Genomic DNA, 17,873 nt, shown 5'->3' with positions numbered 1-17,873 from the left:
AAAGTGCCTGTTCTCACTTTCTGGTGTCATTGTAAATAAGAAGAGTGCAGCATTGTCTCCTGTAAATGTAAACAAACTTGTTTGTCTTAGCGATTGGCTGAAGAAGAAGTAGGACTGAGTGGACTTGTAGGCTCTGAAGTTTTACATTGTTTTGTATTTGTGTACATTTGCAAGTTTCACTTTCATGACAAAGAGATTGCACTACAGTACTTGTATGAGGTGGATTGAAAAATACTATTTCTTTTGTTTATCATTTTTGCAGTGCAAATATTTGTAATGCAAAATAATATATAGTCTAACAGATTCTTTGTTGCTGCCTAGGCCAGCATCTTTTGTTCCTGTGAGGCTGGGCTGGGTTTCTCCCATACCTGCCCTGATGAGGTGTGAACTGCCTCTTTGCTCTCAGAAAGTTTTTGTCTGGGCTTGCTTTAAGCCATGAGGATATGTTTTCAGTCTCATAATTACATACATGAAATTATAAGCTATAACATTACTATAACATTACTGTAACAATTACTATAACATTACTATAACAATGATGCTCAGTGCATCATAAGCCATCCAAAGACATCCAATGTGACAAACTTTGCATTGGATACCACACAATCATTTTACAGGGATGAACATGGGGGTGCTCGGTGTTCCCCTGAGCTACACAGTGTCACACCTAGTCTTTGTTTCCAATCTTTTAATCAGTTACCAATCCATGAGAGGACTTTCCCACTTATCCCATGACAGCTTACTTTGCTTAAGAGTCTTTGGTGAGGGACCTTGTCAAAGGCTTTCTGAAAATCTAAGTACACTATATCCACTGGATTCCCCTTGTCCACATGCTTGTTGAACCCCACAAAGAATTCTAGTAGATTGATGAAGCATGATTTCCCTTTACAAAAACCATTTTGACTCTTCCCCAACAAATTATGTTCATCTATGTGTCTGGAAATTTTGTTTTTTACTATAGTTTCAACCAGCTTGCGTGGTACTGAAGTCAGGCTTACTGGTCTGTAATTCCCGGGATCACCTCTAAAGCCCTTTTAAAAAAGTGGTGTCACATTAGCGATCCTCCAGTCATTTGGTACAGAAGCTGATTTAAATGATAGGTTACATACCACAGTCAGTAGTTCTGCAATTTCACATTTGATTCCTTCAGAACTCTTGGGTGAATACCATCTGGTCCTGGTGACTTATTACTGTTTAATCAATTTGTTCCAAAACCTCCTCTAATGACACCTCAATCTGGTACATTTCCTCAGATATGTCACCTAAAAAGAATGGCTCAGGTTTGGGAATCTCCCTCACATCCTCAGCCGTGAAGACCGATGCAAAGAATTCATTTAGTTTCTCCGCAATGGCCTTATCATCCATAAGTGTTCCTTTAGCATCTCGTTCGTCCAGTGGCCCCACGGGTTATTTCCTGCTTCTGATGTACTTAAAAAAAAAATTTTGCCATTACTTTTTGAGTCTTTGGCTAACAGTTCTTCAAATTCTTTTTTGGCCTTCCTAATTATATTTTTACACTTCATTTGCCAGAGTTTATGCTCCTTTTTATTTTCCTCACTAGGATTTAACTTCCACTTTTTAAAGGATGCCTTTTTGCCTCTTGTTGCTTCTTTTACTTTGTTGTTTAGTCATAGAATCATAGAATCATAGAATATCAGGGTTGGAAGGGACCTCAGGAGGTCATCTAGTCTAACCCCCTGCTCAAAGCAGGACCAATCACCAACTAAATCATCCCAGCCAGGGCTTTGTCAAGCCTGATCTTAAAAATATCTAAGGAAGGAGATTCTGCCACCTCCCTAGGTAAGGCATTCCAGTGTTTCACCACCCTCCTAGTGAAAAAGTTTTTCCTAATATCCAACCTAAACCTCCCCCACTGCAACTTGAGACCATTACTCCTTGTTCTGTAAACAGCTACCACTGAGAACAGTCTAGATCCATCTTCTTTGGAACCCCCTTTCAGGTAGTTGAAAGCAGCTATCAAATCCCCCCTCATTCTTCTCTTCCGCAGACTAAACAATCCCAGTTCCCTCAGTTTCTCCTCATAAGTCATATGTTCCAGTCCCCTAACCATTTTTGTTGCCCTCCGCTGGACTCTTTCCAATTTTTCCACATCCTTCTTGTAGTGTGCGGCCCAAAACTGGACACAGTACTCCAGATGAGGCCTCACCAATGTCGAATAGAGGGGAACGATCACGTCTCTCGATCTGCTGGCAATGCCCCTACCTATACATCCCAAAATGCCATTGGCCTTCTTGGCAACAAGGGCACACTGTTGACTCATATCCAGCTTCTCGTCCACTGTAACCCCTAGGTTCTTTTCTGCAGAACTGCTGCCGAGCCATTCGGTCCCTAGTCTGTAGCTGTGCAGGGGATTCTTCCATCCTAAGTGAAGGACTCTGCACTTGTCCTTGTTGAAACTCATCAGATTTCTTTTGGCCCAATCATCCAATTTGTCTAGGTCCCTCTGTATCCTATCCCTACCCCCTGATTAGGTTAATCAGGCATGACTTGCCCTTGGTGAATCCATGCTGACTGTTCCTGATCACTTTCCTCTCCTCTAAGTGCTTCAGAATTGATTCCTTGAGGACCTGCTCCATGATTTTTCCAGGGACTGAGGTGAGGCTGACTGGCCTGTAGTTCCCAGGATCCTCCTTCTTCCCTTTTTTAAAGATGGGCACTACACTAACCTTTTTCCAGTCTTCCGGGACCTCCCCAAATCGCCATGAGTTTTCAAAGATAATGGCCAATGGCTCTGTAATCACATCCGCCAACTCCTTTAGCACTCTCGGATGCAACGCATCTGGCCCCATGTGCTTGTGCTTGTCTAGCTTTTCTAAATAGTCCCGAACCACTTCTTTCTCCACAGAGGGCTGGTCACCTCCTCCCCATGCTGTGCTGCCCAGTGCAGTAATCTGGGAGCTGACCTTGTTCGTGAAGACAGAGGCAAAAAAAGCACTGAGTACATTAGCTTTTTCCACATCCTCTGTCACTAGGTTGCCTCCCTCATTCAGTAAGGGGCCCACACTTTCCTTGACTTTCTTCTTTTTGCTAACATACCTGAAGAAACCCTTCTTATTACTCTTAACATCTCTTGCTAGCTGCAACTCCAGGTGTGATTTGGCCTTCCTGATTTCACTCCTGCATGCCCGAACAATATTTTTATACTCTTCCCTGGTCATTTGTCCAATCTTCCACTTCTTGTAAGCTTCTTTTTTGTGTTTAAGATCCGCAAGGATTTCACTGTTAAGCCAAGCTGGTCGCCTGCCATATTTACTATTCTTTCGACACATCGGGATGGTTTGTCCCTGTAACCTCAATAGGGATTCTTTGAAATACAGCCAGCTCTCCTGGACTCCTTTCCCCCTCATGTTATTCTCCCAGGGGATCCTGCCCATCAGTTCCCTGAGGGAGTCAAAGTCTGCTTTTCTGAAGTCCAGGGTCCATATTCTGCTCCTCTCCTTTCTTCCCTGTGTCAGGATCCTGAACTCGACCATCTCAGGGTCACTGCCTCCAAGGTTCCCATCCACTTTTGCTTCCGCTACTAATTCTTCCTGGTTTGTGAGCAGCAGGTCAAGAAGAGCTCTGCCCCTAGTTGGTTCCTCCAGCACTTGCACCAGGAAATTGTCCCCTACACTTTCCAAAAACTTCCTGGATTGTCTGTGCACCGCCGTATTGCTCTCCCAGCAGATATCAGGGTGATTGAAGTCTCCCATGAGAACCAGGGCGTGTGATCTAGTAACTTCTGCGAGTTGCCGGAAGAAAGCCTCGTCCACCTCATCCCCCTGGTCCGGTGGTCTATAGCAGACTCCCACAATGACATCACCCTTGTTGCTCACACTTCTAAACTTAATCCAGTGACACTCAGGTTTTTCTGCAGTTTCATACTTGAGCTCTGAGCAGTCATACTGCTCCCTAACATACAGTGCAACTCCCCCACCTTTTCTGCCCTGCCTGTCCTTCCTGAACAGTTTATATCCATCCATGACAGTACTCCAGTCATGTGAGTTATCCCACCAAGTCTCTGTTATTCCAATCACATCATAATTCCTTGACTGTGTCAGGACTTCCAGTTCTCCCTGCTTGTTTCCCAGGCTTCTTGCATTTGTGTATAGGCACTTGAGATAACTTGCTGATCGTCTCTCTTTCTCAGTATGAGGCAGGAGCCCTGCCCTCTCGCGCGCTCCTGCTTCCTCCCAGTATCCCACTTCCCCACTTACCTGAGGGCTTTGGTTTCCTTCCCCCGGTGAACCTAGTTTAAAGCCCTCCTCACTAGGTTAGCCAGCCTGCTTGCGAAGATGCTCTTCCTTCTCTTCGTTAGGTGGAGCCCATCTCTGCCTAGCACTCCTCCTTCTTGGAACACCATCTCATGGTCAAAGAATCCAAAGCCTTCTCTCCGACACCACCTGCGTAGCCATTCGTTGACTTCCACGATTCGACGGTCTCTACCCCGGCCTTTTCCTTCCACGGGGAGGATGGACGAGAACACCACTTGCGCCTCAAACTCCTTTATCCTTCTTCCCAGAGCCATGTAGTCTGCAGTGATTCACTCAAGGTCATTCTTGGCAGTATCATTGGTGCCCACGTGGAGAAGCAGGAAGGGGTAGCGATCTGAGGGCTTGATGAGTCTCGGCAGTCTCTCTGTCATATCGTGAATCCTAGCTCCTGGCAAGCAGCAGACCTCTCGGTTTTCCCGGTCAGGGCAGCAGATAGATGACTCAGTCCCCCTGAGGAGAGAGTCCCCAACCACCACCACCTACCTCCTTCTCTTGGGAGTGGTGGTCATGGAACCCCCAACCCTAGAACAGTGCATCTCATGCCTTCCAATTGGTGGAGTCTCCTTCTGCTCCCTTCCCTCAGATGTAGCATCTAGTCCACTCTCCGCATTAGTACCTGTGGAGAGAACATGAAAACGGTTACTTACCTGTATCTGCGTTGCTGGTACATGGATGCTCCCCTTTCTTTTTCTGGAGGTCACATGCTGCCAAATTTCTTCACCGTCCTCCTGTCCCCACAATGCAGCCTGCTTTGAATCATCAGAACGTTGTGCCCGTAGAAGCATATCCTGAGGTCTGTCCAGGAAATCTTCAGTTTCTCTTATGCAACGCAGGGTCGATACCTGTTGCTCCAGACCTTGAACCTTCTCTTCCAATATGGAGACCAGCTTGCACTTTGTACAGACAAAGTCGCTTCTGTCCTGTGGAAGAAAGACAAACATGGCACATCCAGTGCAGGTCACAACAGCTGAACACCCCCCATCCATATTACCTTCCTTCTACGAGCTTCCTCAGGAGTTGTAGTAACTACTCAGAGAAGCTGGCAAGATGTAAGCCTCAGCGGGCTCTCCCCAGGCAGATCCCGGCAAACTCCCTCTGTTAGCTGCTCTGCTGTTCGCTGCTCAGCTGGTTTGCAGCTGACTGGCTTTTTATACAGTCAGGCCCACTCAAGGCTCACCTGGAACAAAGCGCTCCCAATTCATACTTTTCATGGTGGCATTTTTTTGGTTCTCTTACTTTGCTTTTTAATTTGGGGTATACATTTAAGTTGAGCCTCTATTATGGTATCTTTAAAAAGTTTCCATGCAGCTTGCAGGCATTTCAGTTTTTGCACTGTACCTTTTAATTTCTGTTTAACTAACTTCCTCATTATTGTGTAGTCCCCCTTTCAGAAACTAAATGCTCCAGGGTTGGGCTGCTGTGGTGTTTTCCCTGCCACAAGGATGTTAAATGTAAGTATATTATGGTCACTATTACCAAGCGGTCCAGCTGTATTCAACTCTTGGACCAGATCCTGTGCTCCATTTAGGACTAAATCAAGAATTGCCTCTCCTCTTGTGGATTCCAGGACTAGCTGCTCCAAGTAGCAGTCATTTAAGGTGTCAAGAAACTTTATCTCTGCATCCTGACCTGAGGTGACATGTACCCAGTCAATATGGGGATAGTTGAAATCCCCCATTATTACTGAGTTTTTTAGTTTAATCTCTAATCTAATCTCCCTGAGCATTTCACGGTCACTATCACCATCCTGGTTAGCTGGTGGGTAATACATCCCTACTGCTATATTTTTATCATTAGAGCATGGAATTACTATCCATAGAGATTCTACGGTACAATTTGGTACATTTAAGATTTTTACACTTTCTTTCACATATAGTGTCACTACACCACCAGCACAACCTGTTCTGTCCTTCCTATATAGTTTGTACCCTGGCATTACTGTGTCCCACTGGTTATTCTCATTCCACCCAGTTTCTATTATATCAATATCCTCATTTAATATGAGGCACTCTAATTCACCCATCTTATTATTTAGACTTCTAGCATTTGTATATTAGCACTTTAAAAACTTGTCACTTTTTAGCTGTCTGCCATTACAAGATGTAACTGAATGGGATTCTTTTTCATTTGACTGTTTCTCATCAGAGTCTACCTGTATTTTATCATCTTCCATTTTCTCCTCTTTACTTGGACATAGAGAATCTCCATTAATAGATCCTTCCCTAAGGGATGCCTCTGGCCATACCATGTGCTCCTCCGCACCTGTTGGCTTTCCCTCAGCCCTTACTTTAAAAACTGCTCTATGACCTTTTAAAGTTTAAGTGCCAGCAATCTGGTTCCATGCATTGGTATAGATGGAGCCCATCCTTTCTGTGTAGTTTCCCCCTTTCCCAAAAGTTTCCCCAGTTCCTAATAAATCTAAACCTCTCCTTCCTACACCATCATCTCATCCATGCCTAACTTGCCCTGAGCGTGGAAATAAAAGTATTTCAGAGAATGCTACCATGGAGGTCCTGGACTTCAATCTCTTACCTAGCAGCCTAAATTTGACTTCCAGGATCTCTCTCCTATCCTTCCCTATGGGTATGTCTACACTACGGAATAAGGTCGAATTTATAGAAGTCGATTTTTTAGAAATCGGTTTTATATATTCGAGTGTGTGTGTCCCCACAGAAGTGCATTAAGTGCATTAACTCGGCGGAGTGCTTCCACAGTACCGAGGCTAGAGTCGACTTCCGGAGCGTTGCACTGTGGGTAGCTATCTCACAGTTCCCGCAGTCTCCGCTGCCCATTGGAATTCTGGGTTGAGATCCCAATGCCTGATGGGTCTGAAACATTGTCGCGGGTGGTTCTGGGTACATATCGTCAGTCCCCCCCTTCCCTCCCTCCCTCCGTGAAAGCAAGGGCAGACAATTGTTTCGCGCCTTTTTTCCTGAGTTACCTGTGCGGACGCCATACCACCGCAAGCATGGAGCCCGCTCAGGTAACCGTCACCGTATGTCTCCTGGGTGCTGGCAGACGCGGCATGGCATTGCTACACAGTAGCAGCAACCCATTGCCTTGTGGCAGCAGACGGTACAATACGACTGGTAGCCGTCCTCGTCATGTCCGAGGTACTCCTGGTCGCCTGTGTGAGGTCGATCAGGAGCGCCTGGGCAGACATGGGCGCAGGGACTAAATTTTTAGTGACTTGACCAGGTCATTCTCTTTAGTCCGACAGTCAGTCCTATTGAACCGTCTTATGGTGAGCAGGCAGGCAATATGGATTGCTAGCAGTCCTATTGAACCGTCTTCTGCCGAGCAGCCATGAGATGTGGATGGCATGCAGTCCTTCTGCACCGTCTGCTGCCAGCCAAAGATGTAAAAGATAGATGGAGTGGATCAAAACAAGAAATAGACCAGATTTGTTTTGTACTCATTTGCCTTCTCCCCTGTCTAGGGGACTCATTCCTCTAGGTCACACTGCAGTCACGCACAGAGAAGGTGCAGCGAGGTAGATCTAGCCATGTATCAATCAGAGGCCAGGCTAACCTCCTTGTTCCAATAAGAACAATAACTTAGGTGCACCATTTCTTATTGGAACCCTCCGTGAAGTCAACCCTGTAAGCCGTGTCCTCAGTCGCCCCTCCCTGCGTCAGAGCAACGGCAAACAATCGTGCATCTGAGTTGAGAGTGCTGTCCAGAGCAGCCCAATGGATCACTCTGATTGGGCTAAAACATTGTCGCGGGTGGTTCTGGGTACATATTGTCCGGCCCCCGTTCCCTCCCTCCCTCTGTGAAGGCAAGGGCAGACAATCGTTTCGCGCCTTTTTTCCTGAGTTACCTGTGCGGACGCCATACCACCGCAAGCATGGAGCCCGCTCAGGTAACCGTCACCGTATGTCTCCTGGGTGCTGGCAGACACGGTACGGCATTGCTACACAGTAGCAGCAACCCATTGCCTTCTGGCAGCAGACGGTGCAGTATGACTGATAGCCGTCCTCGTCATGTCCGAGGTGCTCCTGGCCACGTCGGCTGGGAGCGCCTGGGCAGACATGGGCGCAGGGACTAAATTTTTGGTGACTTGACCAGGTCATTCTCTTTAGTCCTGCAGTCAGTCGTATTGAACCGTCTAATGGTGAGCAGGCAGGCAATACGGATTGCTAGCAGTCGTATTGTACCATCTTCTGCCGGGCAGGCAAGAGATGACGATGGCTAGCAATCGTATTGTACCATCTTCTGCCGGGCAGGCAAGAGATGACGATGGCTAGCAATCGTACTGTGCCATCTTCTGCCAGGCAGGCAAGAGATGAGGATGGCTAGCAGTCATACTGTACCATCTTCTGCCGAGCAGCCATGAGATGTGGATGGCTTGCAGTCCTTCTGCACCGTCTGCTGCCAGCCAAAGATGTAAAAGATAGATGGAGTGGATCAAAACAAGAAATAGACCAGATTTGTTTTGTACTCATTTGCCTCCTCCCCTGTCTAGGGGACTCATTCCTCTAGGTCACACTGCAGTCACTCACAGAGAAGGTGCAGCGAGGTAGGTCTAGCCATGTATCAATCAGAGGCCAGGCTAACCTCCTTGTTCCAATAAGAACAATAACTTAGGTGCACCATTTCTTATTGGAACCCTCCGTGAAGTCCTGCCTGAAATACTCCTTGATGTAAAGCCACCCCCTTTGTGGATTTTAGCCTCCTGAAGCCAACCCTGTAAGCCGTGTCATCAGTCGCCCCTCCCTCTGTCAGAGCAACGGCAGACAATCATTCCGCGCCTTTTTTCTGTGCGGACGCCATACCAAGGCAAGCATGGAGTCTGCTCAGCTCACTTTGGCAATTAGGAGCACATTAAACACCACACGCATTATCCAGCAGTATATGCAGCACCAGAACCTGGCAAAGCGCTACCGGGCGAGGAGGCGACGTCAGCGCGGTCACGTGAGTGATCAGGACATGGACACAGATTTCTCTGAAAGCATGGGCCCTGCCAATGCATGCATCATGGTGCTAATGGGGCAGGTTCATGCTGTGGAACGCCGATTCTGGGCTCGGGAAACAAGCACAGACTGGTGGGACCGCATAGTGTTGCAGGTCTGGGACGATTCCCAGTGGCTGCGAAACTTTCGCATGCGTAAGGGCACTTTCATGGAACTTTGTGACTTGCTTTCCCCTGCCCTGAAGCGCATGAATACCAAGATGAGAGCAGCCCTCACAGTTGAGAAGCGAGTGGCGATAGCCCTGTGGAAGCTTGCAATGCCAGACAGCTACCGGTCAGTTGGGAATCAATTTGGAGTGGGCAAATCTACTGTTGGGGCTGCTGTGATGCAAGTAGCCCACGCAATCAAAGATCTGCTGATATCAAGGGTAGTGACCCTGGGAAATGTGCAGGTCATAGTGGATGGCTTTGCTGCAATGGGATTCCCTAACTGTGGTGGGGCCATAGACAGAACCCATATCCCTATCTTGGCACCGGAGCACCAAGCCGGCGAGTACATAAACCGCAAGGGGTACTTTTCAATAGTGCTGCAAGCTCTGGTGGATCACAAGGGACGTTTCACCAACATCAACGTGGGATGGCCGGGAAAGGTACATGATGCTCGCATCTTCAGGAACTCTGGTCTGTTTCAAAAGCTTCAAGAAGGGACTTTATTCCCAGACCAGAAAATAACTGTTGGTGATGTTGAAATGCCTATATGTATCCTTGGGGACCCAGCCTACCCCTTAATGCCATGGCTCATGAAGCCGTACACAGGCAGCCTGGACAGCAGTCAGGAGCTGTTCAACTACAGGCTGAGCAAGTGCAGAATGGTGGTAGAATGTGCATTTGGACGTTTAAAGGCGCGCTGGCACAGTTTACTGACTCGCTTAGACCTCAGCGAAACCAATATTCCCACTGTTATTACTGCTTGCTGTGTGCTCCACAATATCTGTGAGAGTAAGGGGGAGACGTTTATGGCGGGGTGGGAGGTTGAGGCAAATCGCCTGGCTGCTGGTTACACGCAGCCAGACACCAGGGTGGTTAGAAGAGCACAGGAGGGTGCGGTACGCATCAGAGAGGCTTTGAAAACCAGTTTCATGACTGGCCAGGCTACGGTGTGAAAGTTCTGTTTGTTTCTCCTTGATGAAACCCACCGCCCCTTGGTTCACTCTACTTCCTTGTAAGCTAACCACCCTCCCCTCCTCCCTTTGATCACCTCTTGCAGAGGCAATAAAGTCATTGTTGCGTCACATTCATGCATTCTTTATTCATTCATCACACAAATAGGGGGATGACTACCAAGGTAGCCCAGGAGGGGTGGTGGAGGAGGGAAGGAAAATGCCACACAGCACTTTAAAAGTTTACAACTTTAAAATTTATTGAATGACAGCCTTCTTTTTTTTGGGGCAATCCTCTGTGGCGGAGTGGCTGGTTGGCCGGTGGCCACCCCACCGCGTTCTTGGGTGTCTGGGTGTGGAGGCTATGGAACTTGGGGAGGAGGGTGGTTGGTTACACAGGGGCTGTAGTGGCAGTCTGTGCTCCAGCTGCCTTTGCTGCAGCTCAACCATACACTGGAGCATACTGGTTTGGTCCTCCAGCAGCCTCAGCATTGAATCCTGCCTCCTCTCATCACGCTGCCGCCACATTCGAGCTTCAGCCCTCTCTTCAGCCCGCCACTTACTCTCTTCAGCCCGCCACTTACTCTCTTCAGCCTGCCACCTCTCCTCCTGGTCATTTTGTGCTTTCCTGCAGTCTGACATTATTAGCCTCCACGCATTCGTCTGTGCTCTGTCAGTGTGGGAGGACAGCATGAGCTCGGAGAACATTTCATCTCGAGTGCGTTTTTTTTTCTTTCTAATCTTCACTAGCCTCTGGGAAGGAGAAGATCCTGTGATCATTGAAACACATGCAGCTGGTGGAGAAAAGAAAAGGGACAGCGGTATTTAAAAAGACACATTTTATAAAACACTGGCTACACTCTTTCAGGGTAAACCTTGCTGTTAACATTACATACATAGCACATGTGCTGTCGTTACAAGGTCGCATTTTGCCTCCCCCCACCGCGTGGCTACCCCCTCAACCCTCCCCCCTCCCTGTGGCTAACAGCGGGGAACATTTCTGTTCAGCCGCAGGCAAACAGCCCAGCAGGAATGGGCTCCTCTGAGTGTCCCCTGAAGAAAAGCACCCTATTTCAACCAGGTGACCATGGATTATATCTCACTCTCCTGAGGATAACACACGAACGGATGTTGCTTGAACGCCAGCAAACATACACTGCAATGCTTTGTTGTACAATGATTCCCGAGTACGTGTTACTGGCCTGGAGTGGTAAAGTGTCCTACCATGAAGGACGCAATAAGTCTGCCCGCCCCAGAAACCTTTTGCAAAGGCTTTGGGAGTATATCCAGGAGAGCCGCGAATGCCAGGGCAAAGTAATCCTTTCACATGCTTGCTTTTAAACCATGTATAGTATTTTAAAAGGTACACTCACCGGAGGTCCCTTCTCCGCCTGCTGGGTCCAGGAGGCAGCCTTGGGTGGGTTCAGGGGGTACTGGCTCCAGGTCCAGGGTGAGAAACAGTTCCTGGCTGTCGGGAAAACCGGTTTCTCCGCTTGCTTGCTGTGAGCTATCTACAACCTCGTCATCATCATCATCTTCTTCGTCCCCAAAACCTGCTTCCGTATTGCCTCCATCTCCATTGAAGGAGTCAAACAACACGGCTGGGGTAGTGGTGGCTGAACCCCCTAAAATGGCATGCAGCTCATCATAGAAGCGGCATGTTTGGGGCTCTGACCCGGAGCGGCCGTTTGCCTCTCTGGTTTTCTGGTAGGCTTGCCTCAGCTCCTTAAGTTTCACGCGGCACTGCTTCGGGTCCCTGTTATGGCCTCTGTCCTTCATGCCCTGGGAGATCTTGACAAAGGTTTTGGCATTTCGAAAACTGGAACGGAGTTCTGATAGCACGGATTCCTCTCCCCATACAGCGATCAGATCCCGTACCTCCCGTTCGGTCCATGCTGGAGCTCTTTTGCGATTCTGAGACTCCATCATGGTCACCTCTGCTGATGAGCTCTGCATGGTCACCTGCAGCTTGCCACGCTGGCCAAACAGGAAATGAGATCCAAAAGTTCTCGGTTCTTTTCCTGTCTACCTGGCCAGTGCATCTGAGTTGAGAGTGCTGTCCAGAGCGGTCAAAATGGAGCACTCTGGGATAGCTCCCGGAGGCCAATACCGTCGAATTGTGTCCACAGTACCCCAAATTCGACCTGGCAAGGCCGATTTAAGCGCTAATCCACTTGTCAGGGGTGGAGTAAGGAAATCGATTTTAAGAGCCCTTTAAGTCGAAATAAAGGGCTTCATCGTGTGGACGGGTGCAGGTTTACATCGATTTAATGCTGCTAAATTCGACCTAAAGTCCTAGTGTAGACCAGGGCTGTGTCTCTAGTACCTACATGTACCATGACTACTGGCTCCTCCCAGCACTACACATAAGTCTATCTAGATGTCATCTAGCAGATGACAGAACGAGGAGTAATGGTCTCAAGTTGCAATGGGGGAGGTTTAGATTGGATATTAGGAAAAACTTTTTCACTAAGAGGGTGGTGAAACACTGGAATGCGTTACCTAGGGAGGTGGTAGAATCTCCTTCCTTAGAGGTTTTTAAGGTCAGGCTTGACAAAGCCCTGGCTGGGATGACTTAACTGGGAATTGGTCCTGCTTCGAGCAGGGGGTTGGACTAGATGACCTTCTGGGGTCCCTTCCAACCCTGATATTCTATGATTCTATGATTCTATGTCTTGAGAGATCTGCAACCTTTGCACCAGGCAGGCAAGTCACCATGCGGTTCTCCTGGTCATCACAAACCTGGCTATCTGGATGTTTAGGAGTGGGCTTTTTAAAGCCCTGGTCTTCCTGAGTAGCCCCACCCCCTGCTTAAGGGTTGATGGGTGCTAAAGGGCTTCGGGATCTAAATCTTATTAAGATGCTCTCAGCCATGCCTAGCAGGCTACTAGACTCAGCGCCTGGTCCCCCAAACAAACAGACCACACGGTATATTTCAGTCAAGCAGCAAGCACACCACAAACACAAACACACACACTACAGACAACAAACTTACCCCAAGGATCACATAATCCCTCCTCCTTCCCTTGGAGAACTCCCTCACAAAACTCCCCAGTTAGCCGCTCCTGTTCGCTAGTTCGGAGGGACTATTTTACTCTTAATTTGCATCTCTAGTCTGTGTTTTCCCATGTCTGACTCTGTTCCCTTCATGAAGATCCCCTTGTCTGTGCACAGCTCTCCATGCTGGTGAGTGGGAAGTTTTGCCTCTTGGGGCACCAGGGAGGGGGGCTCTGGGTTGGGCTCAAGCCGGTTTAGCTATTTGTCAAGAGGGACCCTAGACACACTGAACCCAGCCCTGAGCGCAGCTGTTACCCACCCGGCAGAAGGGTTACACATACCTTTGTCACCCCTGAGCCAGGGTGCTGCTGCTGCTTGCTCAGACTGGCAGAAGCTGTGGATCTCTGCACACACTTCATTGGCTTCTGGTGCATTTTCAGGTGCAGTTCATGCAGCTGTTTGACCTATAATCTCCCTAAAGCTTGGGTCTTGTTTACCCAAGAGACTCAATTCCCTCCTTGCACTCTGCTCTACAACTTATTCTGGGACGTGGTGTTCAAGTTAACACCACATGTCACCTCCCGGTACCAGTGTGAAATGGGGATAAGGGGACTGCCTGGCCTCCCAGGAGATGAGAGCACCACTAGATGTTGGGCTGGAAGGGTCAGCATGAACTGGTTACTGGTAGAAAGGAGGAGACAGGATGAGCTGGCACAGCTGCTCGCTGCCCAGCCTCACTGCCATTTAGTGTCATTACAGCAGCTACTTAAGTGTCCGACAGCACTGGATTTAACTCCTTTGGCCTTCGCCCATTGCAGCCTCCCCACAACTGCTTCCTCAGCATTCAAGATGAGCTCTCATTCTCTTGCTCTCATACCCAGCCTCAGCAGATTCCTCAGCTGCAGCCCCCATGGCCAGCTGTACCTGTCTGTACAATCTTCAGTCACTCCCCATTAGCTGAGCTGGTGCTCTCACATGAGCTGACAAGGAGGCAGCCAAAGGTTAATGTTCTTGTGGTTTCCGTGCCAAAGCCAGTAGTCCCTAAATAACACTGAATTACAATATACGCAGCTAGTGACTTTCAGACCCAGCTGCCTGGACTCACTCCAGGGCTGCCTCCCTGCAGTTAGCATTTCGGAGATCCTGAGCTCTCATCTTCCTTTCCCTGAGGGCGAGGTGCATCCATGTCTTTTCTTCATCGCTCATTGGGGGTGGGAATACCCTTCCCTTCCTCTGCCTCCCTCAAGGGGGCTCCTGGGCCTCTGTGAAAATGGCTGGACCAGCCCCCTAGTAACTCACGGGAAGCACTGACTGTCCAGATTGCTGCTAGGTAACCAAGCAACCAAAACTGCATCATTCCAGAGATTCCTAGGCTACAGAGAGAACAACTTTATTCAAGAAAGTGAAGTAGCAACTCCAGCCGAAGAAGCCACCTCCCAACTACTTCTTGCTGACAGATAACTGGTCAGGGAAGCGCCCAAGTGTCTGTCAAAAAGACCACAGGAGGAAAGAGCCGTTATTTTGCTCTCCTGCCCCAGCCCGCTCTTCCCTACACAATGGTGGGGAAGTTGTAACTGCTATTATTTCTATCGCTGTTTTATTTTATTAGGTATGAGCTGCTGCTGCCTTCTCCCAGCCGTAGGCAGCCAGAGGATTATCCTTCCAGATAGGAGGAGAAGGAGGGCTGGTGGGGCCGCCCTGGCACTGGGCTCTGTACATGAGAACACGGAGCCTACAGAGACTTCGGTGGATGGGAAGCAATTGTAAGGGCCACCGCTGCATGCTCTGTGTTTCTAGTTGCTCACTAGCTTTTAGTCTGACTTGTTTGCTTGTGACAGTTCTACTGCTTGGGGCATTTGGGGCCTGGTGCCCCTCTATATTTCTTCAGCTTTACACAGCTGTGGCTCTACTGAAACCACTGCAGTAACAGCAATGTCAAACTGAAGCCATGATGTGCTGAACCAGGAGCCTTGCTCCTTTTGGGAACATGGGCTGGCATCTGTCTTGAGGGTTTTAGTTGTCTCACAGATGGGTGGGAAATTTCTCCATTCTTGAGAATATCTCCTCTTTATTGTAATTAATTGAGCTAGTTTTGCCTCTTGCTCTGGTGTGATTTTTAATTTGTTGTTTGCAGAAGAGCTATGAAGGCCCTAATGCAGAGAGGGGCTCGGGAAGGCCCCAAACAAGCATCCAGAGAAATTGCTTTCTGGACTTAACTATGCAGCACTACCAAGAGGAGGCTCATGCCATGCCTTCCGGATGGTGAGGATAGCCCAAAGACATCCCAGAGGCAGGAGATTCCAGCACTCTAGCTGCCTCATCAACTAGAGAGAGGCTCTAACATACATCGTTGTTGATTATTATAACCCCGGAGGTAACACTGGAATTTAAAATAGGTACTATCACTCCTTGTTAGGATAAAATAGATAAAAAATTCAATGCATTTGAAGGAGAAATAAAAATAATGTCTGACAGCACAAATATTCCTGCATGTGAGACCGCAAGGTCTAAACCTCTCACAGTCACCTTGATTAAGAAACATCTTAATTTACAGGGAGATTGAAGCTCTAGAAAATGTATCCCAAAATGGAATCCTCTGAGTATTAAATCTAATTGCAGGGGCTTGGAGGGATTTATATGTAGGTGCCTTTTTATTTTTATTTTTTTGCCCCCTCCCCTTTGGATCACAAATCCAAAACTTCTCTGAGAGTTAGTAAAGTTTCTCAGATCCTAGTAAAGCGTATGAATCCTCACTTCAATTCAGGTCTGAAATTGGCCACACTCTGAATATGTTAAAAGTCTGATCCTGCCTTCCTTGAGTTTAAGGGGAGTTTCCCATTGACTTCAATAGGAGCAAGATCAATTATTTCTTTGGTTTCTTGAGTGGGAATGAGATTATGTTGCATATTAACTTGGTTTGCAATGAGCCTTGACTATAATTTTCTCCCAGCAAAAGAGGATTCATATATTTCCATAAATTCCCATATGTTCCATATATTCATAGACATTATCTACATTCCCAGATCTGGCCAGACAAAAGTTGGTTCCCTTTATGGATGAATTATTTTTCAGTGGTGATGATGTTTCTAATTTTTTAAAACAAGATTACACATTTGAACAAATGAGCCAAAAAATTCTTTTCGATGAAGCAGTCTTTTTTTAGTGGTAAAAAGTACCTTAAAAAAGTAAAAGATTGTTTGGAAAGTTTGGGAAAAGTATAGGAATAACTTTCAGTCATCTTATATTTTACTTGAGTTCTAGAATGTTATTCTTCCTTTCTGTATCTGAGCTGTTCTTTGAAATGTCTGAATGCATCTTATCATTGGTGTTCTATTTAATCTTTGATTGGCTAAATGCTTGTATTGCCAGAGACCTAATAGTACCTTTTGGCTTTGAATGGTTCTTCCTGGGACATACAAAAGCGGTATTGGACAAGCCTCAGCTGGTGTAAACCAGCCTTGGTCCACTGATTTGTGGTACCCCTTGTAACATTCTATACCTTGGGGGACTGCCCTGTAACCTCCATATTCCTCATTTATATATAATTGTGATCTTGCATATAAAGCATACCATGTAAGGTATCGGGGAAAGGTTATGATCTGCTGAAAGTCATTTCTCTATCCATATATGTATATCATTAATGCATGTGAAGTTATGAGAATTGTGTAGCATGGTTGTCAGTAAAACATGCATAAACTGCAGAATCGGCCAGATATTAGCTCCCCAGAGACAACAGCAAGGAAAGTAAGCAACGCCTGGGCGGGTGTCAAACAACCATCAACAGCCATTGTCCAGCAAGGGAGTTACAATTCAAGGACTCACCTGCATAAGGCCACACCAGGGGAATTGCTCAACTTTGCCTGGGGACTTAGCAATGCCCACCAGACATGCCCAGGGCCGGTGCAACCACTAGGCAAACTAGAGGGCTGCTTATGGTGCCAAGTGGTTGGGAGGGCCAAAAAGCGTGCTTGAGGGAGGCAGTGGAGTGGAGGTGAGCTGGGGCAGGGGGGCGCAGGGAGGGCTGCCCGCAGCAAGTAATGGGGGGGAGGTGCAGGGGAACGGCTTCCCACCCCAGCTCACCTCCGTTCCACCTCCTCCCCTGAGCACGCCGCCCCCCCTCTAATTCTCCTCCCTTCCCAGGCTTGCCGTGCCAAACAGCCGATGGGCGCCACAAGCCTGGGAGGCAGGAGAAGTGGAATGGTGCCGGCATGCTCAGGGGAGAAGGCGGAGTGGAGGTGAACTGGGGCAGGGAGCTGCCGTGGGGGGGCTGCCCGGGGGGGCGCTGTAGGGCTGGGAGCTGCCCACAGGGGGGGCTACCTGGGTGGAGGGGGAAGCGGGGAGCTGCCACAGGGCTCCCTGGGCTGGAGTGGGAATGCAAGGTGGAAGTTTCACCTAGGGCGCAAAATATCCTTGCACTGGCCCAGGACATGCCTCTACTTGTGTTCTCAAAGCACATGGGCTAAGAGTATTAAACAGAACACAGAGGACCCATGCTTCTCCTTTCTCCTTCCCCCACCTATGCTGCAA

At 48.1% G+C, this 17,873-nt stretch overlaps 1 protein-coding gene and 1 long non-coding RNA gene across 2 annotated transcripts; one reads left to right on the top strand and one right to left on the bottom strand.

The window, feature by feature from the left end:
• Positions 1–5,447: 5,447 nt before the first annotated feature.
• LOC141992680 (uncharacterized) lies at positions 5,448–12,453 on the bottom strand. Its single transcript, XM_074962012.1, has 3 exons — positions 11,723–12,453; positions 10,684–11,143; positions 5,448–5,451 (listed from the first exon to the last, which is right to left on the bottom strand). The coding sequence occupies exons 1-3, from the start codon at positions 12,303–12,305 to the stop codon at positions 5,448–5,450; spliced, it is 1,047 nt and encodes a 348-aa protein (XP_074818113.1). The 5' UTR covers positions 12,306–12,453.
• Positions 12,454–13,488: 1,035 nt separating this feature from the next.
• Positions 13,489–15,712, top strand: LOC141992807 (uncharacterized). Its single transcript, XR_012640654.1, has 3 exons — positions 13,489–13,535; positions 14,956–15,109; positions 15,481–15,712. It is a non-coding gene; the product is annotated as an uncharacterized LOC141992807 (long non-coding RNA).
• Positions 15,713–17,873: the final 2,161 nt, after the last annotated feature.

Source organism: Natator depressus, chromosome 8 (genome assembly GCF_965152275.1).
Source record: "Natator depressus isolate rNatDep1 chromosome 8, rNatDep2.hap1, whole genome shotgun sequence".
Taxonomy (NCBI): domain Eukaryota; kingdom Metazoa; phylum Chordata; order Testudines; family Cheloniidae; genus Natator; species Natator depressus.
The sequence above is the reverse complement of the archived record's forward strand: the minus strand, read 5'-3'. Positions and strand labels throughout refer to the sequence as shown.